General features: G+C 41.2%; 1 protein-coding gene across 3 annotated transcripts in view; it reads left to right on the top strand.

Moving 5' to 3' along the window:
- TMEM63A (transmembrane protein 63A) overlaps nucleotides 1–21081 on the top strand; it is a 46929-nt gene extending 25848 nt beyond the window's left edge. For all 3 annotated transcript variants that reach the window (XM_048506334.1, XM_048506415.1, XM_048506492.1), the window contains 13 exons: nucleotides 404–537; nucleotides 1495–1632; nucleotides 2839–2992; nucleotides 3767–3873; nucleotides 4394–4480; nucleotides 5252–5314; nucleotides 7347–7509; nucleotides 8128–8233; nucleotides 10872–11039; nucleotides 11556–11671; nucleotides 12476–12535; nucleotides 13639–13764; nucleotides 19644–21081. In XM_048506334.1, the coding sequence (XP_048362291.1) occupies nucleotides 404–537; nucleotides 1495–1632; nucleotides 2839–2992; nucleotides 3767–3873; nucleotides 4394–4480; nucleotides 5252–5314; nucleotides 7347–7509; nucleotides 8128–8233; nucleotides 10872–11039; nucleotides 11556–11671; nucleotides 12476–12535; nucleotides 13639–13764; nucleotides 19644–19670 (1449 nt within the window). In that variant the 3' untranslated portion in view covers nucleotides 19671–21081. The remainder of the gene's footprint in view (nucleotides 1–403; nucleotides 538–1494; nucleotides 1633–2838; nucleotides 2993–3766; nucleotides 3874–4393; nucleotides 4481–5251; nucleotides 5315–7346; nucleotides 7510–8127; nucleotides 8234–10871; nucleotides 11040–11555; nucleotides 11672–12475; nucleotides 12536–13638; nucleotides 13765–19643) is intronic.
- The last annotated feature ends 3535 nt before the right edge of the window (nucleotides 21082–24616 follow it).

Below are 24616 nucleotides of genomic sequence, written 5' to 3'. Positions count from 1 at the left end.
TTAGCTTAAACATTGCTCTCCTGACAGGCACCCTCAAATTTTCCCCAGGTTCTCTCTTTAAATCCACCCCCTTGGGAGTGGATTTAAAGGGAGAATCTGAGCTCCCTAGATTAAAAAAACATTGAAAGTATAGTTGAAGGCTTTCACAACCAGATGGTGGTCGCTATGTATTAATTACTTTAATGATTTATCCACCATATTGATAAAGGGATTTATGTACAGCAGAGCAATTTTTAATGGTTTGTGTGTTCTACTGGCTATTATTTTATTGTAATTAATCTATGATTAAAACTTTTTAAAATTTTGTTATGCATTTGTTTATACACTTGAAGTCCTTTTGGTTATCTGATCTGTTTCATTTTTGATCCAATACTGATCTGCAACAGAAACTTGCTTTCCACAGGAGGATGCTATAGATTACTACACTAGAGTTGCCAATAAATATTTTGAAGAATATATGAAAGAGGAGGCAGTTATTTATGATAAGCCATTGGGAATGGCTTTTGTTACATTCCAGGAGAAATCCATGGCAACATAGTAAGTATATTATTTAACTCGGTATCTATATATCAAATTTCCCTTAGCTGCAGATACCTAAATCTGCAAATGAGGCCACAATTACCCAAACAAATGCTTCTGCAAACTTGGGGGTCACCCTAGGTCTGTAGAAAATCTAACATTTTTTTTAAAAAATGGGAGGTGGAGTTGAAATGCAGAGAACATACTTACCTTTTAAAATAGTATCTGCTGCAGGAATCCACTCTGGGCCTGGCTGCCTCATTGATGAACGCTTGCAATGGCTCCTGTCCCAGCCTCTGCACTGGCAGACATCTAGAGCAGCTCCAAGCCACCTGGACAGTGGCTTTGGACTTGGTGGTACTGAAGGAAAATGCTAGTAGTCACTGGCTGCCAGGCTCAGTAGTAGATGGTGGGGTCTGGATCAGACTTGGGGATGGGAGCAGTATAAGATTCCCCCTCCTTCAAGCCCTCTGGAGGATGAGTGGAGTGCCAAGAGAGGGGATAGTGGGGATAGCAGCAAGGGTGGAGTGTAAGAGAAGTATGCAAGGGTGGGGCATGAGAGGGGGTAGGTATGGAGAGGTTCAAAGGTAGAGGTGAGTTGACTGCCAAAGGTGGTGGTGGGGGGGGGGGGAGAATGGAGAACCGGGTTTGATCCCCCACTCTGCCACTTGAGCTGTGGCGGTTTATCTGGTGACCTTGGGCTAGTTACAGTTGTTTGGAACTCTTTCAGCCCCACCCTACCTCACAGGGTGTTTGTTGTAAGGGGGGAAGGGAAAGAAGTCTGTAAGCCCCTTAGAGTCTTCTTACAGGAGAGAAAAGGGGGAATATAAATCCAACTCGCCCTCTTCTACTCTGACCAAGTGACATTGATGTTCAGGCACTATTTTGATCAGATGTAGTTATCTTTCTGAACAGTCTGTACATATATTGGCCATTTCCAAGTATAAAAGCTAAACTATTTTCTTTTAACTACAGTATTCTAAAAGATTTCAATGCCTGTAAATGTCAAGGTTTTATATGTAAGGAACCACCTCAGCCATCAGCCTTCAGCAAAGAACTGTGCATTTCAAAGTGGAATGTTGCATATGCTACCTATCCACAGAACATTTGCTGGTAATTTTTTTTGCCTTTCTCCAGTTGCTTATACATGGATATTTTTAATTTTGAAGGAAAGAAGGAAGGTGGGGGTTAAGAAGAGTGTTTCACTGATAAGTTGGGTTTGTTTGTAGGGTGGGGGCCCTCTGCACTTCCTGATACAGTCCTTTGCTCTCCCTTTACCCCTCTCCAAATGTTTAGGGCAGGGTGGAGAGTGGTGTGAGATGCGGCACAAATAGTTGCTGTGGGTGAGAGGAAGAAAAATAGTGGAAACGGCAGATTCTTCTTGTACAAGCAGAAACACTACCTTTGCACACAGGCAGGTGTTTAGAATCACCTTTCTGCAACATCTATTCATTTTGTGTTAGCTGTTGTGCATATTGGAATATAACACTAAAAGTCATTTAGCCTCTTCCCATACTATCCAGCCTGCCAGTTGTGGTCCTCCTCACAAGCTGTGCTTTCTTTGCTATAAGGCAAGCGGCTACCAGAGATGGGGCTTTTTCAGAGGGGCCACATTTGCCTTTCTTCCACCAGGCTTGCCTGTGTCTGCCCTACTATTTTAGATTCCTAACCAAAGTATTTCTTTTCAACCAGGGTTTTAACTAGGGGTTTGATTCTTTAATAATTGTTACAACCTGCTTTTAGCCTGAGGATTTTTTGTCCAGTGGTGGGATTCAAATAATTTAACAACAGGTTCTGGTGGTGGGATTCAAATAATTTAACAACTGGTTGTTTACAAGCACCATTTTAACAACCGGTTCTGCCAAAGTGGTGCGAACTTGCTGAATCCCACCACTCCCTGTGGCTGCAGTACTGCAGTCAAAAGCTCTGTTTACGACCTGAGTTCCAGTAGTTGGCTTGAGGTTGACTCAGCCTTCCATCCTTCCGAGGTCAGTAAAATGAGTGCCCCACTTGCTGAGGCTAAAGTGTAGATGGCTGGGGAAGGCAATGACAAACCACCCCATGACAAACCACCCCATGAGTCTGTCTAATAAACATTGTGATGTGATATCACCCATGGGTCAGTATAGACCCAATGTTTGCACAGGGGATCGATCACCTTTACTTTTAGATATTTTATGCTTTTTTGGTTTTAATTGGCTGGGGTTTTCATGTATTTATATTATGGCTTTTATGGTTGGGGACCTCTGAGTTATATGGCCTGCTATTCATTATTATTATTGGATAGCCTAAAGTCTTACTCTGTTGTTATCTTGACAGGACCAACCTCTCAGTTCAAGGGCTAAACTGGTGGTTTCGATGGCTTTGCATAAATTTGTTGCTTTTTCTTGTGCTCTTTTTCCTGACCACACCTTCCATCATTATTTCAACTATGGATAAGTTCAATGTAACCAAGCCCATTCATTATCTTAATGTAAGTAGAACATTATTTCCATGTTTTAGCATCTATTCTTTCTGTATGGAAGAACTATCCCTTCAACCTTGTTTGTGGGTTTATAGTCTTGAGCTTCCTTTTTCTTTTCTTTCTTTCCTTTTGGTGTGCTTAGTTTTACTTTGGATTTATCCAAACTGTAAAGGTCTAAGAACTAAAAATAATACTACTTGTAAAAAAAATGTGGGGTAACCTTGGACTAGTCACATTCTCAGCCTAACCTACTACACAGGGTTTGTGTGAGGATAAAATGGAAAACAGGTGAACGATGTAAACTGATTTTGAGTCCCCATTAAGGAGAAAGGCAGGATATAAATGAAGTCAATAATTACAGTGAGTGTGATATAAGAGTGAGAATGTTGCCCCAGGGCTTGGGAAACATGGTCAAACCCATACTTAAGCCATGGAGTTCTCATTCTCTCCTTCAGCCGAGTCTACTTAATGGTGATGTTGTGAGAAGAAAATGGGTTAATACGATACAAGCTACTTGGGAGAGATAAAACCATGATAATGTCGATCTTTCCAATAAATCATAATTAATAATGCTGTTTATTATTGAAGTTAATCCCTGGCCTTGATTTGCAGGGCAGAATTTGATCTCTAATGAAATTCTAGCTAATACCTTAAAAATGCTTCTATAGCTCAAGCTGTGTTTCAGTGGATTGTGTATCTTTAAAAGCTAATGTAATATTTATGTTTTCATCACAGCTGTACTCAAGCTACATCTCTCATTCTTCCCAATTCCTTTTTTTTCAGAACCCTGTTGTTAGCCAGTTCTTCCCTACAGTCCTTCTGTGGTCCTTTTCAGCTTTGCTGCCAACTATTGTCTATTTCTCGACACTATTAGAATCACACTGGACAAAGTAAAGAGCACATCTTCTTACCTTTTTAGTTGGTTAAAGGTTTCAAAAACTGTTGAGGACAAGGTTAGGACTGAGGGGAAATGTTCAGACAGTTTAGAAAATAGAGCTGGTAAATCTTAATATCCCCATTCCTGCTGAATTCATTGTGTTAATGTTAAGACCTTATATGTGCCCCAAAGCAATGGTTATGTTATTTCTTAAGTAATTATTGTCTCCTTTCAATGAACCTGTCTTCCTGTTTTTGGTATTAATCTGCTGTCATGTAGGCTTGCTGCAATAGTGTACTGGATTGCTTTTGCAATTTGCTGTATGTTTTGGAAGTCATGTGGCATGCTTAATGTGGATTGAGTTGTAAGAATTGTAGTTCAATGATTGATTTTGAGTATTTTTAAAGTTTTGTAGTTAAAGCAACAAAGACAGAAGCAATAATTTTTCAAATGGTCAAAATGTTAGAAAGAAAAATAACAGCTGTGCCTGTGATTTTAAAGTAATAGCTGTTTAATCATGCCCTTTTTGGTAGGTCTGGTGAAAACAGAATAATGATGCATAAAATCTACATTTTTGTGATCTTCATGGTGTTAATTCTGCCTTCACTTGGTTTAACCAGGTAAAGATCATATTACATTCCCTTTGCCTTTTATATACAATAGCAGAAATGTCCTAGACGGGTGATAGCAAACCTTTTCGAGACTGAGTGCCCAAATTGCAACCCAAAACCCACTTATTTATTGCAAAGTGCCAACACAGCAATTTAACCTGAAGACTGAGGTTAAAAATGGTTGGCTCCGGGGCATGCGTTACTCAGGAGTAAGCTTGGTGGTAGTCAGTGGCTTTGCTTTGAAGTAACCGTGCAACTCTTCCAATGGGTGAATCACGACCCTAGGAGGATTTACTCAGAAGCAAGCCTCATTGCCAGCAACTGAGCTTACTCCCAGGTAAAGGATCGTGCTTTAGTTCTTCACATGAAAAGCAGTGGAGTTTAACAGCGCTGAACAGGGTTACCTACACTGCTTCCCCAAAACTAGGTCTTAGGTTTAATGCTAATAATCGAGCCCAGTGGCCCAGGGCAGCCTAGATGTGTGTGTGGGGGGTGGGGGTGGCGACTCTGCACGTGCCCACAGAGAGGGCTCTGAGTGCCACTTCTGGCACCTGTGCCATAGGTTCGCCACCACTGTCCTAGACTATATGTTGGAACTTCAGACATGACCTTCTGATGAACCAGGGGGTCACTCCATGCAATAAAAAGCACTACTTCACCCACTGAAATAAGTAGGATGTCAGTTCTTTTGTCTTTATTGAGGACAAACATTTAAAAACAGTTCAAGTTTTTACCCTGTGCTGAGTTTATAAAACTGATATTAAGCATGCCTTTTTCCAGTCTGGATTTCTTCTTTCGTTGGTTGTTTGACCGAGAATCTGCTGAATCTAAAGTGAGATTAGAGTAAGTAAAAAACAAAAACTTGTGGTCTTGTGCAAGCAGAAAAAATGAATTTGTCTTTCTCTGTAGTCATTGTATCAACAGTTTAATTCCCCAGTAGTGTTGGTTAACTTGGGAAAATAGAAGTATAGCTCTAATTACACTGCAAATCCAGGAGATACCGCTGCACTTTATATCCTGAATAACATTGCCTCAGAAGGAGTTGTACTGGCAGCCTTTATCTAGTGTTCCAACCCCCGGTTGTACCTAGGAAAGAAGAAAGTGTGCTCTAAGCTTTATGTAAAAACAAATATCTAGAGTTAGCAGACAAGAACAGGGAAAGGAGGAAGAAATTCATTTCCAGGTATTATATGAGAGAGTTAAATGGGTGCCCTCAGTTCCCTTCTTTATATAGGACTCTGGAAGTAAGCAGAGGGCTTTCTGTGTCTCTTCTTAGCCTCTACAACTTTCAGAAAAAAAGGGGGTTGTGGGGTGGGAAGCATCCCTTTTCTTCTAAGAGGAAGACAGAATTGAGATGGCGAAAGGTGTGTGTGTGTTGTCTCTATATTGCAGAAGGAACAGGCAATTCAAAGAATAGGTATTCTCCCCTTTCCTCAGAGGGTAGGGGAAAAAACATACCAACAAATATTTTTAATTTTTATTTCATTGGATTTAACAGGCTGCCCCTCCCCTTTTTGGCTTGGGATGGCTCACAATTTAAAAACACAATAAACTAACATTAAAACATCCTAATAATGTACACATTAATGATTTTCCAAGATGCAAAGAATGATAACCAATTCTGTGAGGGTTAACACTAATTAATACAGCACAATGAAAAGGGGATCATGGGGAGGCCAGATGGTGTCAGAGCCGCCTCAACTGTATGCCCAGTGGAACAACTCTGTCTTACAGGCCCTGAAGACTGCATAAGATCGTGCAGGGCCCTGGTCTTACTAGACAGAGTATTCCACCAGACTGAGGCCAGGGCCAAAAGTGCCCTGGCCCTGGTTGAGGCTAGCCTAACTTCTCTAGGGTGAAGGACTACCAATAAATTACTGGTTGAAGACTGAAGTGCTCTTTGGGGAATGTATCATGAGAGACAGTCCTGAGAGAGGGCCCCAGACCATTTAAAGCTTTGTACATAACTACAAATCTGATCTGGTGCTCTACCTGGAGCATGTGCAGCTGGCAGAGCACTGGTTGGATATGTACCTGCCACAGGGTCCTCATCAGGACCCTCACTTGTGCATTCTGGACCAGTTGGAGCTTCCAGAGCAGGTGCAAGGGTAGGCCTCCATAGAGTGAATTGCAGAAATCTAATCTGGAGGTCTGTTGTGTGGGTCACTGTGGCAAGGTCGAGATGGGAAAGGTAGAGTGGCACCTGCTTCACTTGGTGTAGAAGGAAGAATGTTATATGGGCTGTGTGTGTCACCTGGGCTTCCATAGTTAAGGAGGCATCCAGGAGCACATCAATTGCTGCTCCCTTGCTGCATATCCCAATAGTTTCTTGGCTGTCTTTACTGACAAATCTTTACTGATGAATTTTTACTGCCAGGGCTCAGACCAAGGATGATGATATGTAACAAAGGGTATCTGAACATACAGATGCAAGAACCTTTCATTGAATAAACCATAACCATTGACAGTTTTTTTAAAAAAAACTGCTGTACATTAAAATGCAAAAACCATTCCAGGCAGTTACTTTTCCAGATATAATCACACAAACTGTTACAGATCTTGCTATTTAGTAGCTAAGAGAAATGCTGTACCAACTTTGATAAATTGGTGCCAAAAAGATAAAATTAGTAACTGTTTCCAAAATAAAACAGGACGGTTCTGGCATTCTGAGGCACATGCACAGAAAACTTCAGAATTAAACAAAATGCAGGACAGAGGGGGAGGTACTCATTGAACTGTGGTCAGGGGAGTGGGATTATGGAACTCTGATGTGAAGGTTTGGTACCCAGTGGGATACAGCCAAGACCTAAAGAGGCTTCTCTGTGCATCCCATCACTGACTGGCTTCTTATTTTTTTAAAAAAAATGTGCTGCAGGTGTGTCTTCCTGCCAGATCAGGGAGCCTTCTTTGTGAATTACGTGATAGCATCAGCTTTCATTGGTAATGGAATGGAACTACTCCGTTTGCCTGGCCTCATCCTTTATACCTTTCGCATGATGTTGGCCAAATCTACTGCTGAAAGAAAAAATATTAAACAGGTGTGAAGACTTTCTGTAATGCCTTATTATTTATGCCTTATTCAAGCTAGAAGTGCCCTGGCTGGCATTTATATTGTTTAGTTTAGCTTAGCTTAGCTGCATGCTTCATTGGTGTGTTGCTGTATGCCAGAGCTTGGAGGCGGGATGGGATGTAAGACTTTTTGTTCTATGTGTGTTGTGTGGCAGTTTTTAAAAATACAACAAGGTTGTTGCTGGCATAACTTCAAACTGAACAGCCTTAAGGGATGCCCATTAAGCCCTGCTACATTCACAAGACATTTGTGACACTGCTCGTATCTGTGCCAATAATGGGGACACACTTGCTTTACCCTGGAATATCTGCAGAAATTTTATCTTATTAATTAACACAGAGCATGTAATTACACACAAAAGTCTGGCATGTCAGTTGACTGTGAAGAAGTGTACTGAAATTTGACTAGCTGAAGGATTGTGGTTGGAGCTGAAGATAGTAGAAAAGAAGAGGTGGAGGCAGAAATAGGCATGTGAAGAAAGCATGGGGGTCACTGGGTCCCTGCTTTCATAGAAACAATCACGAATGCTCCATGAATACTCCATGAATGTTTTCCTTCCATAGCCTAATATTTAGTTTCTTTACAGCAACAAGCATTTCAGTATGAGTTTGGAGCAATGTATGCCTGGACGCTATGCGTGTTCACAGTCATTATGGCTTACAGCATCACATGTCCCATTATTGTCCCATTTGGTAAGTTCTTTTGTGAGTTGGAATTGTTGTAGTGGAGCACACAGAAGACCGTAAGCAAAAGTTTGTCTAAGTAATTCACAGAATCATGAGGGTACTATGACATGACAATGGAAGTTCTATGAATGGACTTTCCATGCTTTTTTTTTAACTGTGGTTGATAGTGGCTGGAGCCTCCAAGAAGGATATTAATCCCCATCCCCATTTTCTTAAAATCTCAGTTGTGTCCTGTAGCTGGTAGGCCACTATTTGCCCCATTGAAGAAATATGTACAGGAGCTCATATGGTATGTATTATATTTTCATGTGCCTGGTGGTTGCCTGTTTTTGAAGGCAGGAGAGGGGCATGACTTACAATGGGAGAACAATGTCACTTTCAGTGTTGTATTAAATGTAGAAAATTAATGTTAACAACTAAACATTAATGCAACATTGGCAATCAACCAAATTCAGTATTTTTGTTACTAGATTATTGATTTAAGGCAGCCAAGAGAAAAAATTTCATGGTAGAAATGGAGAGTGTTGTTCTCACAAGAAAAAACATGGTAGAATGAATGATCTGCAGCATAAGGGTGAAAGGAATAAAAATGCAAGGTTGTCTGAGTATAAATGGTACTATCCATAGTGTTCTGGCCTTAGAGCAGTGGTGGCCAATGTTTTTGATAAGTATGCTGCAGATAAAGACTGGAATATAAGGTAGTGACACTCAAGTTCCTACTGTAATGCACATGCATACACTCGAATGTATATATTCCACAGCCAAGCCAACAATTTCTGATCCTGTTCATCAGTGACACACACCTGTCTTGCTTACGACACTTTCACATGTGGAAATAAGTACAGTATTTATTTATGCAGGTGATTGTTTTGCCACCTCTCTAGAGTCCTGCTCAAGTTACCTTACAAATGAATCATTAATAATTTAAAAAAACCATTAAAACAATCCAGTAAAAGTTGGCCATTTCGGGATAATCAAATGCTGGATAACAAAAGCTGTTTTGGTACTTAAAAGGAGTACAAATAATGAAGGTTATTGGAAGGAATGTTGAGAAGCTTTCATATGCAAATCTGCAGGTTTCTATCTAAAGAGTGATTTCATCTTAACAGTGATACTTAGAAAACAGGTACATTCTAACAGATCCTCTTAAATAGTAAACACACTGTGTGTGCTTCTAAATATAGCTTTTCATGCCTTCTCAAACATAATGTTTTAAAGAACTCCGTACAGTAGCTGCTGGACTTCGGGAAAGCTATCTGATCGGGGTTTCAGTTATATTATTGTTCTTCTTTTTATTTTTTTTATTTAAAGTTGCCGAATAGTTATTAGACTTAACTCAATTTCCATATTGGATCTTGAGTAGAACTGCTAAGTGGATATGCTTTTTCTGGTGATATTTTGCTTTCCAGAGATAGTCCAATTTATCAGAGGATGGTTACAAATATACTTCTAGAATTACATATTTGTTGATCTAATGCATTGGTTATCAGAAAAGAATGGTCACAGTGAGGCATATTGTTTTCTTTTTTTTCCTGTGTATGAATTCAAATAGGTAGATAACCCTTTTCTTCACACTACCAACGGTATAGTTGTTTACTATTTGTAAAATAATAAATGTTGAAACTTGTATGAAATTCTGAAGCAACCACATGAACAGACTGTTTATAGGAATAGAACTGATTCACTAGCGAACATACTTGTCATTGCAAAAATAATAATCAAAAAGTGAACTTTTGCAGGAGCAATGTCGTATAAGAAAAAAATGTGCTGCCTCATATGTGTTAAATGAAGGAAGAGAGCACACAAAAATAGTTCTCATATTTTATCTTGCCATACCGGGAACAGAGTAGAAGTAACTGGCCAAAACTGTATGTGATGCCAGGACCTGTTGAGCCCAAGTGACTATAGGGGACCAAGGGTGGGCCAGACTGGATTTCCACAAGGTTGCAGAGAACTGACAAGACCAGAGTGCCCAGGCCCCCTACTGCTAGGAACAGTGTGGCAAAATACTCATCCAGTGGGCCAAACCTGGCTCCTGACATTGACTACTGCTGGTAAGTAAGGTGGGCCACTAGGACTAGGAGGGGTAGATTGGGGTCAAAACCCAGATGAGTGTAAGCCAGCAGAGATGAGCCACTTTTTAGGCAACATCTAGCCTGAAAAGGTGGCTGGTGGAAGAGAGCTGAATTGACACAGCGTAACGTGGAACCAGATGCTGTTAACCTTGGTGCCAGAGAAGAGAGACAGTAAAGGAAAATGACTGACCCAGTTCCAGTTTTTGAAATGGTTATTTACTCAGATGGGAAAGGATGGTATGCTGCCCGCTGCACAGCCTGCTCAGACCTCTGATGTTACAGGTCTTCCAGGAGGCCGTCAGCATGAGGACACTGTACAATACCAGAGTGTTTACCCTTTAATCCGAGTCAGTGGCAGAAATGTGAAACAGGATCATACTTTGTGTCTTACGCATGTTGTAGTTCTTTGCTAGTGCAGAATGCCTGAACAGTTTTGATCCCTGGGCTTGGGCTGAACTTAAAAACTAAAAACAAAACTAGATCTTGGTGGGTTTGTTTTTGAGCTAGGAAATGGGGGCAAATATGAATGTAACTGACAAAAGCTTTAACAATTTGGATATTGTTTTCAGGATTAATTTATATGCTGATGAAGCATACAGTTGACCGCCACAATCTGTACTTTGCGTACCTCCCTGCTAAACTAGAGAGGAAGATGCACTTTGCAGCTGTGACTCAGGCCAATGCAGCTCCAATTCTCTGCCTGTTTTGGTTGCATTTCTTCTCTTTTTTGAGATTAGGTAAGTAATGGTTGGTCTGATGAGAGAACACACTGAGGAGGGTAAAAACATTTCATTTAGTAGAGTGACAGCAGGGAAGATGGCATGCTGTAGTCCAATCTCAGAAGCCAAACAGTGTTGGTACTTGGAAGGGGGCAACTAAGGAAATGTCTACAGAGAAATCCCCTGTGCTTCTCACTTGTCTTGAAAGTCTCATCCCGGGATCACCATAAGTTGGCTGTAACTTGACGGCACTTCATACACACACCTACACATTCACTGAGCAGTGTGACATTTGTGTGGATATCTCTAAATTACAGTAAATTTCAGTAACAGGACCACAGAGCAAAATTATGGCTGAAGTTTAAAGTCTTCTGAGTGTAGTACCCCTCTCTCCAGACTTAATACTCTTTAAAGTTTGTGTGTCTGTCATCTGCGTTCCTCTGTGCATTTTGTAATTGGTATAATTCCCACTCACTTGAAAACCAAATCTTCTGTTTTTATTTTATTTACAGATCTTTTCTGTATTTTTCTTAGGTTTTAGAGCACCCACAACTGTGTTTACATTCCTGGTTGTCAGTGTAGCAATTGTTTTTTGCATAGTTTCCACTTGTTATGCCTGCCTGAAATACCTGAGCCCCCTCAATTACAAGGTAAATTTACCCTGGTTATATTTGGAAGCCTGCATTTCATTATATCTGTACTTTATTCTAAGTCAGATTTTCTGCTTTACATTAGTGTTGGGATTGGCCAAGTTCTGACTATGATGGCTCAGTTCAGACCACACTCAGGGAAGCTTAACTAGAGAGCGGGTGTGATGTAGTGGTTAGTGTGTTGGACTAGGGCCTGGAAGATGGAAGCAAAGCCTGTTACCTACTTTCAGCCTTTTCTACCTTACAAGGAATAAAATGAGGAAGGAGGACCTATGTAAGTTGGTCTGAGCTCTCTGGCCAGGCAGGATTGAGGTTTGTGACTGGCTGGAAAATTAGATTTACACAGTAGAATTTAAACTGAATGTGCAATCAGACAATAGATACAGCTGTTGCACTGTCACCTAATGGGGCATTTATGAAGCTGAGTGCTAAGATGATGGGAGACAAAAGCAAACAAGTTGTGAAGTTTGTTAATTGTACATTTGGAAGTTCAAGCAGCAGTTAAGGATCTCAGTTATGATTTATAAACAACAGTTTGGTGAATTGTCTAAATTGACCCTAAGCTCAGTTCCAAGTATTTAAAAGTATTTAAACAATGCCTTCAAAGAGGGAGGAAGCCCCTTGTATTAATTAATTAAACATTTGACTGAGAAAATATAATATAAAACTGAAGTGGGAGGTTTGGGAGTCCTGGAAGACTGTAATTGAGAGTTGTATATTCTAAATATTGCTATTTATATAAGTCTTCAGATATTTTTGAATTTTACTTTGTTGGTTGATCATTTCCCCATTTAATATCTGTAGCTAGAAGACTCTGTTGCTGAAAAAGGAAGCGAGACGGAAATAGTAACTGGAAAGGTTTCTGTAAGCATTTATCAAAAAGAATATTTAACATCCTTTCTATGAAACAGTTTCTTGCCAGCAGAGGGTTAACATGCATTAGCAAGTCCTGTATTAGTAACGGAATTCTTGCAGTAGCTGACTTTCCGGCCACCTAACGTGAAGTACTTGTCTGCTGGCAAAATACAGCTAATATTCAGATTCCACAAGATACATTTAGAATCTTTACTTAACTAAATAATATGTTAAGTGATCCAATTTGGCAGCAGCTAATGCTTTAAATACGGTTTTTGAGCCTTCAAGGACCTGAAATGTTATTTTACTTGACAGTAATCACAGCAGTTAAAAGTTATTTGCTTTTGAGCTTGAAACACATTTAATTTTGTATGCAGTCTGGATTATTAGTGCAGAGAAGGGCAATGAAGATGATTGAGGGACTGGAGCACCTTCCTTATGAGGAGAGGCTGCAGCGTTTGGGACTGTTCAGTTTGGAGAGGAGACGTCTGAGGGGAGATATGATTGAAGTCTATAAAATTATGCATGGGATAGAAAATGTTGACAGAGAGAAATTTTTCTCTCTTTCTCACAATACTAGAACCAGGGGTCATACACTGAAAATGCTGGGGGGAATAATTAGGACTAATAAAAGGAAACATTTCTGCACGTAACGTGTGATTGGTGTTTGGAATATGCTGCCACAGGAGGTGGTGATGGCCACTAACCTGGATAGCTTGAAAAGGGACCTGGACAGATTTATGGAGAAGTCGATCTATGGTTTCCAGTCTTGATCCTCCTTGATCTGAGACTGCAAATGCTTTAGCAGACCAGGTGCTCAGGAGCAGCAGCAGCAGCAGAAGGCCATTGCTTTCACATCCTGCATGTGAGCTCCCAAAGGCATCTGGTGGGCCACTGCGAGTAGCAGAGTTCTGGACTAGATGGACTCTGGTCTGATCCAGCAGGCTCTTTCTCATGTTCTTATTAGGTGGCTTTCCTGGAAGTTGGATGCATTTAAAGGCAAAGAATGCATGATAAAGGAAGGAAGGGATGTTATTTGAGGAGATATTTTGAAACAATTATACAGTGTCTCCTTGTATTTCATGATTTAATGTTAATATTTGTCATTTCAGATATATCTCCCTCATGTTCTGGTTCCCAGTTCTTCTGAAAGGTCAGATCTGTTGCAATTGGGCGTGCTGAGCTATGGTGCCATGGGAAACACCACCACAGCTGTGGGAGAAGACCCTTTTTGTGAGGTAATAGTCACTGGACAGTGAAATTCAACAGTAGAAGAAGACCACCACCCTTCTTATTCCAAGGAAAGGTTCACTGGAGAAACCTAGACGTGTGTTTCAGTGTCATGGATTGACACAAGATGGCGCCATTCCCCTGATTCAGAAAAAAAGATTCCCCTGAAAGTTTAATTTTCCCAGACTTCTCTCTCAGGAGTAGCTGTGATAAGAATATTCAAGAGCAGCTTAGTTGCAGTGTTAATTTTACAAAGTTTCCACACAAGTCTATTTGCTGTTACAGTCTTCACAAAAATTGTAGCATAGGCATATTGAACAAAAAGTTCTCCGAGAAGCTACTTTGGGTTTGTTTGCCTTTGTTGAGAGATTTGACGAAATGCTCCGAGCTTAGATCACTGTAGCCAAAATGGCTCTCAAAACGCAACACCTGTCTTGTTTTTTGAAATTATGCTGCCTGACTTTTAACCAGCCTTGGGTGTCTGCCATATACTTCATTAATCCCAAAGGCAACATATTCTACGTAAAAACAAAACATAGGAATAGCTAAAAAATGTAGTCTGGAGAATACAGTCTAATGTTCTGCTAGAATCACAAATTACTAGAGTAGGCAGGAGCATTTCTCTTTCTTTAAAAAAAAGGGGGGAGGGGGGGGGGATGGCCCGTAAGCATCTGCCAAAACTTGAGGAATTAGTTCAAGAAAGTAGTTATCTGAAAACTTTTAAGTATGGCTTGCATTTGTTAATTTTCTGGTCACTACTTTAAGGGCCTCACACACAGGGAAGTTCAGTTGACAAGCAATAAATGATGTAATTTTTTATTATTTTTAATCTCTGTGGATATGAAAAACAAACGTCGACTCTAAATGCCAAGAGTATCACAAATATGTGAAATGTTAGACTGTTTTTAAATTATGAAGTAGGTGTAAATTTTTCCAAAACCTATGTGGAATCCACACTTAAATTAAGAAATCACATTGCAATAAGACACTTGATTCAGATATATCTCTGTGATAGTCTTTTTTTAATGTAACACTTTATAAAACTTTGGCAATATTGTGTTATTGAAGCTGATGTAGAATTGCACAGGTATAGGTGAGCACCAATTATGCACCCAGGAGCTCAGATTCTTTCCCACAAAAGGTTAATGAAAATATACATTCTCAGAATGGAATATTCTGCATCCTTGGATCTGTTGTAGTTACAAAATAAAAAAAATAGCCTACTTTCTTTCTCTGCAGCATTGAAGTAATGGGAGAGAACAGGTAATGTGTCAAATTTCTAAAAAAAACTTTCATGGACTTTGTGTAGTGGTTAGATGATCTGGGAGACCCAAATTCAAGTCCCTACTCTGTCATGGAAGCTTTCTGGATGATCTTGGGGCAGTCACTCATTTTTGGTCCAATCTATCTCCTAGGCAAAGGTATATCTAGGGGAAAAACGGGGCATACGACTCAGGCACCATTCACCTGGGTCACATGGAGGGCTCATTTTGGCGACCTGCCTCCTCCCTCTCCCCTCCTGCAGGCCAGGTCAGCGCATCCTCCTTGGCCCTGTCTCTGCCCCCAATGTGTTGCCAGTCTCGGTGCTGTTCAGATGGAGGAAAAGTTTGTAGGGTTTTTTTAAGGAGGGTGGGGGGAGTTCAGCTGGGGGGGGGGGCGGCAGTCCCCTGGGCAGGACCTGGGTGCCACGTTGTAAAGGTACCCCACTACTCCCAGGGTTGTTGTGTAGATAAAATGGAGAAGAGGGGAATGTTGTAAAATGCTTTGGAGAATAGTAGTATAACAATAAAGTAGTAGTAATAATTTAGGAGCCAGTGTAGGGTAGTGGTTAAGTGTCAAGTGAGAATTTGGGGGAACCAGATTCAAATCCCCACTCTACCATGAAGCTTTCTGGGTGACAGTGGGGTAGTTACTCTCTCATCTGACCCTGCTTCCCAGAGTGGTTGAAAGGATGATGAAGAAGAGTTTGGATTTATATCCCCCCTATCTGTCCTGTAAGGAGACTCAAAGGGGCTTAAAAACTCCTTTCCCTTCCGCCCTCACAACAAACAATCTGGGTGGGGCTGAGAGAGTGTGACTAGCCCAAGGTCACCCAGCTTGGCATGTGTTGGAGTGGAGATAGGCCTCCACAGCTAAAGTGGCAGAGCAGGGAATCAAACCCAGTTCTCCAAATTAGAGTGCACCTGCTCTTGACCACTACACTTCACTGGATCTCAGGATAAACTTCAGAGAGACACATATATGCTGTTCAGTTGAGCTTGAAGGAAAGAGGGCATAAAAACCACTAGTTAAGGATTTACAGAATTATTTGTGGCTCTGCAAGTTTTACTCAAGGTACTGGTTGAGCACCAAGTACTGAAGTCAAGCCAACTGTTCTACTCAAAAAATGGAAACATTGTGAAACAGTCCAATTATATCAGACCAGGATCGTGATTCAGACTTGATGTCAGTGGAAGTCAATTGTTAGCTTTTATAAACCTGGAATTACAGAGCCTGCTGCCAAGATACCTTAACCCAGGTTTGGGTTATAGCACTTTCAGTTTGTGAGTATGGTAGGGTTGCCAACTCTGGGTTGGGAAATTCCTGGAGATTTTGGTGTGGAACCTAGGGAGGGAAGGGACTTTCCTTAGGGTATAATGCCGCAAAATAGCCATTTTCTCCAGGGAAACAGATCTCTGTCCTTGGGAGATCATTTGTAATTCCAGGAGATCTCCAGGTATCCCTGGGAGATTGGTTGGCAACCTAAAGTAAGGTGATATGGTTGTGAACCGTTATGAATAGGCTGTTGCTTTTTTCTGTCCATCCTGAGCATGGAGCAGGGACGTGGGCTTCTTGCACAGGCTGAAGGGCAAGAGCCAAAAGGCCTCCAGGCCCTTGAGACTTAGCCCATGGTACTCAGCCTGTGGTCCTGAGTGAGCCAGCCCACTAAGTGGGTCTAGTACCAGCTCAAGATTTAGAGTTGTGTTATCTGTTTGCTTGAGTTTTTTTTCTTCAGTTGTCAATCCCCACCCTTGTCCATGCATATGGAAAATTAATATGTCAGGAAGTCCAAAACCTTTCCCTCTAACATGGAAATATTCTTTTTGGTAGCCTGCAATTGTCTGAGTTCTCACCTGCTGTCTAAAGTAGAGTGCCTAGACAAACTTTACCCCCTGTATGAGAACTAGACCTCTGTCTTGCTGTGTAGACTAGATCTGTCTGAGTTTGAATTTATACCCTTTTTTCTACCATTTTCAAAGTGACTTACAAATTTCTTTCCTTCCCTTCCCCACAGCAAACACCTTGTGATGTAGGTGGGACTGAGAGAGTTTGAAGAGAATGGGGGGTGGAGCTTCGGACATGTAATGGGGGTTTTGAACCTGAGAACCCACCCTTACCTACGTCCTTGGCCCAAGGTCACCCAATAGGCTTCATGTATGGAGCAGGGAAACAAAGTTGGCTTACTAGATTGGAGATCTGCTGCTCTTAACCACTACATTATGTTGGCTCTCTAACAAGAGCAGTGGTTTATAAGATAGAAATTAGAACTTCCATTTCATCCTGAAGAAAGGGCTGGTGTTATATAGTAGTCATTCCAGTACTATCAGCATCTGAGCTGTCTAATCATGCCACCTATTCTGTTTCTCAGCAGTTCATGGGAAGAAGGGATAGTGTGTATGCAAAGAGTACTCCTAGTGCTGAAGTTTAATTGGGAATATTTGTAGGCAAGCCAGTAATAGAAAATCTCAGTGGTTTCGTGATCAAGACACTGGCACTATGAAGGCATTTTTAAGCACGTGTGTTAAAGTAGTTTTTGTCTGAATTGGGTTGTACTGAAAATATAACACCTTCACTGACCCACAACTCTAAATGCCTCTGGCCTGCTTTCTATTCCACTTTGACAAAGATCACATATTTACTTCCTCAACGGAAGAGGAGCTCAAAGGCAATGTAAGTGTCTTGTCAGTTCCCCTGTTGCAGGGAGCACCAGTGCAAGCCAAGCTTCCTTGTGGTTCTAGTTGGCTCTCATGTTCTAAAATGTAACCTTCTTCAAGGCTGGTTTCTGGACTTTTAGTGAGTATTTAGTGCACTTCTTTTAGTAGGACTTCTGCTTTTACTGCTGATTACCCAAAAGAGTTTCAACCGAAAGTGACTCAGTATCTCTGCAGGAGGAGGAGATCTGATTTCTGGATGGCTGTTGGGGATTTTCATGCTGATGTGACTGGATATTCCATTGGATCTATGGAACTGGGAGGTCTGTTGAACCAGAGGTGTGATTGCTCTCGAGCATCCTCTCTCTTCAGCACACACACATTTGGACTCTTGGTTCACAGCTGAACTGAAGCACCAGGAATGATAACTAGACACAGGGGTAGAAAACTCAGGCTGAATCCAGCTGAATTCTGGGTAGAGCTCATTGGAAAGCCTGTTCTGTAGTAGTGATGACAGTGAAGAAATCATACTATTTAGCCACCATAATATCGATTCAGAACAAACTGACTTAGAATGGTGAAAACTTTTACAGTCTGGTGGTTGTTACCCGTGTTTCCCTAAAAATAAGACATGGTCTTATATTAATTTTTGCTCCAAAAGATGCGTTAGGACTTATTTTCAGGGGATGTCTTATTTTTTCCCATGATTTTGTGCCCCCCCCCCCCGATGACCAGATCAGCTGTGCCGGGGAATCTGTAACTAGGACTTATTTTTGGAGTGGGGCTTATATTTCAAGCATCCTCCAAAAATCCTGAAAAATCATGCTAGAGCTTATTTTTGGGGTAGGTCATATTTTTGGGGAAACGGTAACAAATAGTGGAATCCTCTACAAGTGATTGTGGCCAGGTTGCTAAGCACGTTACAAATAAAGTTGCCCACATCCCTTTCCCCTTGGGCTCCACATTAATTGCTACAGTGAATATTGCTGAGGTTTCAGCTTGTCAAGTTTCCGTATATATCTTTCAATTAATTTATCCTGAGGATGTTGCCAGGATACTTGGTGATAAGAGGCCAGCCACCTGCTCCTGTACCCCTCATAGAGTGCAATATCTGCCAGAGTGTGAGGCCTGAAGGGAGGGAAGCCTGTACATTACAAGTAGGCTATAATAGAACTAGAAGTAGGCTATAATAGAACTAAGCCAAAGTCAGACCTCTTTTAAGAGCCATCTTTAAATAATATGGATCTAACAATTATAGACCAATATCTAATAATCCCTTTTGGGGGAAGTCTTGCAGAGTGGTGTCTAGGGAACTCCAGGCATTCGTGGATGTATGTCTTTTAAACTTGAGTTCAGATATGGCTGTGGTACAGAAACTGCCTTTTGGTCTATATTTTATTATTTTAAAAGCAATTTATAGTGATTTTTGCCTGCTTACTTTTTGTCTATACTAGTTCAATTTCCTATTTGCACACAACCGCACACATTGATTTCCTTGGATAATTAGCTACTTTAACCTAATTCTTGTGTTTGTATGTACTTTTATCATGGCATTTGATCTTTTTAATGAAGAATATCCTACATTTCAATGCTGTTTAAACTATTTACATCAGCTGATCTAACTACCTCAAACCCACTATATAGTCTGCATGGTCTTCATCAGACCCTGAAATTGTTCAGCAGTCATGTGTCTGTAACAGCTGCAAGGAACAGGATGGCTCGCTAGGCAGGGGTTCAACCCAAATGCAGCTGTTCTGTAAAACTAGGACAATGAATAAATTTAAAGGCACACAATCTGAAAGCAGTCTCCTAAAGCATTATACATTATTTTTAATCACGTTAATTTCAAAAACAGCTTCCAATCATTATACTTTCTCATTCTTGCAATAACAGTACTGATTTTCTCTCTCCAATGATATTATTAATTCTCTTTATTCACCCATATCCTTGTGGTGTATGTCTCCTAACCATTACAGAACATGATATCATGTCTGTCAACATAGAATGCAAAACCCTTGAATGCCAGCTGTAATTCATGCAGCTCCTGTGCTGGGGTCCTGGGCCAGCTTTCTTCCTGCCAGCATGTAAGCCGTCATCTCTTGGGAAGTGTGTGAATTTAATCCAGATGCCTTTTGACTGCCTACACAAAGGATTACTTTCTAATCTTCACGAAGGAATGCAGCAGAAGGGGCCTACAGCTGGCCAAAAAATGTGTCTGATTGCTTTTCTATTTGGTACATCTCCACAAGTAATCTGTCTTAATCTAAAACTGTTTAGTCTGTTTGATTAACTGTTTGACTATTTGGTACTACTTGGGGCCCCCTTGTTGGCAGGCAAGCCCGTGGCAAGACAGTGAATATTGTCTATTAGTCTCATAGTCAGTTCAAACTAAGATGGATGCCAAATCTTAATTCTGGATTTTGATACCAAGAGAGGGGCTTTGTCTGAACATACTTTCCCACTCCCAATCAATATACACAGCCGCTAGCAACACCTTTCCTGCAGCTTCGACCATTGTCATCTGTATAACAAAACCCCAGTCCTAGAAAAGATACACAAAAGATATACAAATACTAATCAGCCTTAACACAATCAGTTTTCCTGAGGCCTTTCTTCCTTAGCTGATCCTATCCCACCCTTCCTGTCCAACTACCAGAGGAGCATCAAATCTGAATCGGAATGCCCTGAGTTGTAAATTCATCAGCTCTACCTAAAATATAATCAAAAACAGGACTATCCCCGACTCCGACTCATCTAAGCCAGTTTTCCACTATATTATTCTCTCCTGGAACTCAGTTTTGTATAGGAAGATTGCCTCTCTTAGCATTGACAGAGGGTCACAATTTCCTGTATCTGGCCTGCCCAAACAAAGGTCCCTTGCCATGTGTTCTGTGGATTACTTTTGGTTCAGTTACACTGTGTGCCCGAAGTCTTTCTCCGCATCCAGTGTAAGCATTAGATTCTGCCTCCTTGGACCTTCCTCTTCTGAATTAAGTAAAATCACCCTCCCTGCAACAACTTTTGCTTTTTCAAACCTTTCCTTAACCCCTGTCTAAATCCTTGGCTTCTTGAAACTGTGTGTGTGTATTTTTGCTAGATCACATGTGTAATGTGTAATGTTTATTATTCAATCAAAAAAATTGTTAAAACTTCTCCAAATGCAATGCAAAGTCTGTCCCTGCTAATTCCCCAACCTAAAACGAGACAGATCCCTCCAATTCAGGTTACACCTTCCCACATTATGCCCTATGTCTGATGTTGCTTTTTAGTGCTATCGTATTATTTTCATTTAATTTTTAATCTGTGTATTTAGTTTATTTCAAATTGTTAACTGCCCTGAGCACTGCTATGTAAGGTGAGAGGATGCTATAATTTAAGAATAAAAATAAATAAATAAAATAATGATTGTACGCATTGGGTCTTCCTAATGTTCTTTTGTGCATGTCTGGTCCTACATTTTGAAAGTGATAAGAACCAACCTGTTTTTCTCCTAAGATAGAAACTGAGGTTTGTATATGTAAAGATGAATACACATCCCAAGTCAGAGGTTTGACTTGTCATATCTGCCAGTGAACACACGAAACTGCTGTACACTGAATCAGACCCTTGATCCATCAAGGTCAGTATTGTCTACGGAGACTTGCAGTGGCTCTCCAGGTAAAGGTATTTCACATCACCTACCCCCTGATCCTCTCAGCTGGAGATGCTAGGGATTGAACCTGGGATCTTCTACGTGCCATTTCATTTTTTTAAAGGGAGGAGAGATGACTCAGGAAACTACAGACCAGTCAGTCTAAAGCAGATTTTAAAGGGATCAATCTGTGAGCCTCCGAAGAACAACTTGGTGATCCAAGAAAATCAGCATAGATTTGACCCAACTGGTCCTGTCAGACCAACCTTGTTTTCCTTCTTGGATCAAGTGATGAGCTAACTGGATCAGGGGAATGCTGTTGAGGATGTTTAGCTGGATTTCAATAAATATTTTTGATAGGCTTCCCCATGATGTTCTGTTTGGTAAACTAGAGGGCTGTGGAGAGGATTATAGGATAGTTAGGTGGATAGAGAACTGGTTGAAGAACCACACTCAAAGAGTAGTTATCAATGGCATTTCATCCGAATGGATACATTGCAGGTTTCATAAGGATTTTATAGCAAGAAATAACTGCTGCAATTTCATAAAATCCTTGAAATTTTGGGAGCTAAGATGGTTTCTCTGTCTCCTATCGAATTTAGGTACTGTCTAATGTTTTCCCAAACTGGAAAGTTTACCCAAACTTACTTAAAGGGTATCCCATTTAATCATTAACCCTTGTTTCTACATGTAAGCAAGCTGAGAAGCAGAAATGTAGCTGTGGCAAATGTGTCATAGGTTACTGTAGAGGGTGATAGTGGGTACAGAGGACAGCAATGAGGATGCTCAGGGGTCTGGAGACCAAGCCCTGGGAGGAAGGGCTGAGGAACTTGGGGGATGTTTCATCTGGAGAAAAGGAATTTGAGAGAGGACGTGACTGCTGTCTTTAAGTATTTACAAGGCTGTCACTTTGAGGAGGGCAGGGAGCTGTTCCTCTTGACAACAGGGGATAGGGCTTGCAATAATGTATTTAAATTACAGGCAGAAAGGTACCAGAAAGAAATTTTCCAGTAAAAAAAATAGTCTCAGCAGCAGCTGGACAAACACTTGCCAGTCCTACTCAACTCTGATCCTGCCTTGAATAAGTGGTTAGATTAGATGGGCTGCATGGCTTCCTCTAGCTGTGTGATTCTATGCTCTGCCATTGAGCCAGGGGCATGCCCCAGATGTCCCACTTTAGTTTTCTAGGTTGTCACCAACCAAACAGGGTCTTTTTAATGGTCATGTTGATGCTTTGGAATACACTTTGCAATAATGTTCCCCTGCTGCCCCTTGCTTGTCTTTCCCCCCAAAAGCAGGATTAAGAGGCTAAGTTTTTCCATTGGGCTTTTATTAGGGGAGGCTGTGTGGTCTAGGCCCCATTTTGAAAGACGATAGATCCCCCAATAACCATATTTGGCCTACAGACCCTGTTCAAGTTCAGCTGTATGAATCTATGTAAATAATTTTACTGGCATTACTATGAACAGGCTGATGGAGCCAGAGGGGATAAGAGAGCTGAAGACTTAGGTTAAATATTTGCCCATTAATTCTTGTAAGTGGATTAAGAAGCATAACAGAAAATTTCCTTTCCTTACACGCAGGTACCTTTCACTCTCTGTGCTTCACCCACTGCTACCACACAATGCACCTACTCTCATACACATTCAGCGGAGAGAGGAGGAAGGGACGGAAGGGGAGGCATGCAAGGGAAGAGACCTGAGGGAGGGGACAGAGAGTGAGGGGTGGCATGCAAGGGATGGGAGGGAGTGGGTCCAGCATCTGGTTAGCATCTGGTTATGACCATGAGCACGTACTGCTGGCCTCTGCAATTGATTTGCTGCTACTGTTCCTTTCCCATTTCACCACAATAAGCCACAGCAAAGCGTGGCCGGGCCACGCTAGTATACAATATGGAGCTTAAGCACATTAAAAGAGTCACAGAAAGGCTATTTTCTAGTCCCTGCTTCTAAAGTCCAGCTGTGACTAGTGAGATGCACTTTTTAAAAGTAGATGATTTTTTACATATTGGCACAGTTCTGGTGTTTTATTTTCAGCTGATTATCTATTAAATGTATACCCTGCCTTTCTGTACAATCCTTTCTGTACCATTTCAAGAGAGGGATCTTAGACTAGGTTTCCGGGCAGGAAGTTTAGTGGAAGACAACTATAGTTGGCTTGATCCCTGAGAATGCCCCTTGTCTGCCCTCAATCATGCTGGCATCCTCCATTATGCCAATGCAGTTTTGGGAGAGGCAGCCTCTTCTGGGTTGGGTGCTGTGGTGCTGACTGGTGCCTGCCCACATTCTCCCAACTGGCGTAGATGCCACTTATGCAAGCAAGGTGGGCAAACACATTGATGCAGTTTCGCATTGCTTCCTAGATGCACTCCCCCTCTCCAGTTTGGGCTATAAGACAATAAATACAGGAATATATGGTGTTTTGGCAGGACAATTGTCTCCTAAACTGTGACAAATATGCAATATGCAAATATGAAATATCAGACTTGTGCTTAAATGACAAAGGAGAAGGATACATTTGAGGCAAGTAACTTCTTTACTTGCCTGCACGATGAAATATGAATTCAGTTATCACAATGACTTCTCCTGTATTGGTTGCTACCTTTTTCTTTTCTTTGCCACCTCCACTTACGGCAGCCTAACAGCTGCCAAGTCATTAAGTGGCCAGAATGAAAAGAAAGCTTTATCCCAAGCTAGCCAGGAGTGTTTCTCCTCACCCCTACCTCCTGCAGAGTTTAATTTATTAAGGAACTTAGCAAAGAGTGTGCAGAAGCTACTCCCCCTCCTCCAACTGCCTGGCCTCTGAAATGGGAATGAAAATATCTCCTTTAATTTCAAAACTGGTCTGGCAGACACCCACCTAATGAACTTTGTTCCCACTTATTTTGTCTGTATTGTGACAGATCAGTCTGCAGGGGAACATGAATTTGAATTACAGTGCACTATGCTTCCTGGCTACAACTAACGGCTGTGTGCACACATGAAACGTTCTGTTGGATGACCCTGTGGCCCGAAACAGGAGACTGCAAATGGAAGGTAAAGGCAAAGAAGGTCAACTTTTATGTTACCTGTGCTGAGGAAGGGAACAAAGCTGTATGGATACATAATACAGGGAGAATGATCACAGGGAACTGTGGTATGAAGTAACAGTGGGGTAATTATCAACAAGCTAAAAGATGTCACTGTCTGAGGTCTGGTCAAGATGATACAGACATCATAAGGATATTTATTTTAACGTGACATATTTGCAACTTACATTTAGTATTCAAATTTGGTAGCATGCCAATAGAAGAGCTGCAATACAGGGGCTGCAATTCTC

This window comes from Sphaerodactylus townsendi, linkage group LG01, assembly GCF_021028975.2.
Source record: "Sphaerodactylus townsendi isolate TG3544 linkage group LG01, MPM_Stown_v2.3, whole genome shotgun sequence".
Taxonomy (NCBI): domain Eukaryota; kingdom Metazoa; phylum Chordata; class Lepidosauria; order Squamata; family Sphaerodactylidae; genus Sphaerodactylus; species Sphaerodactylus townsendi.
Note: the sequence above shows the minus strand (reverse complement) of the source record. Positions and strands in the feature narration are given on the sequence as shown.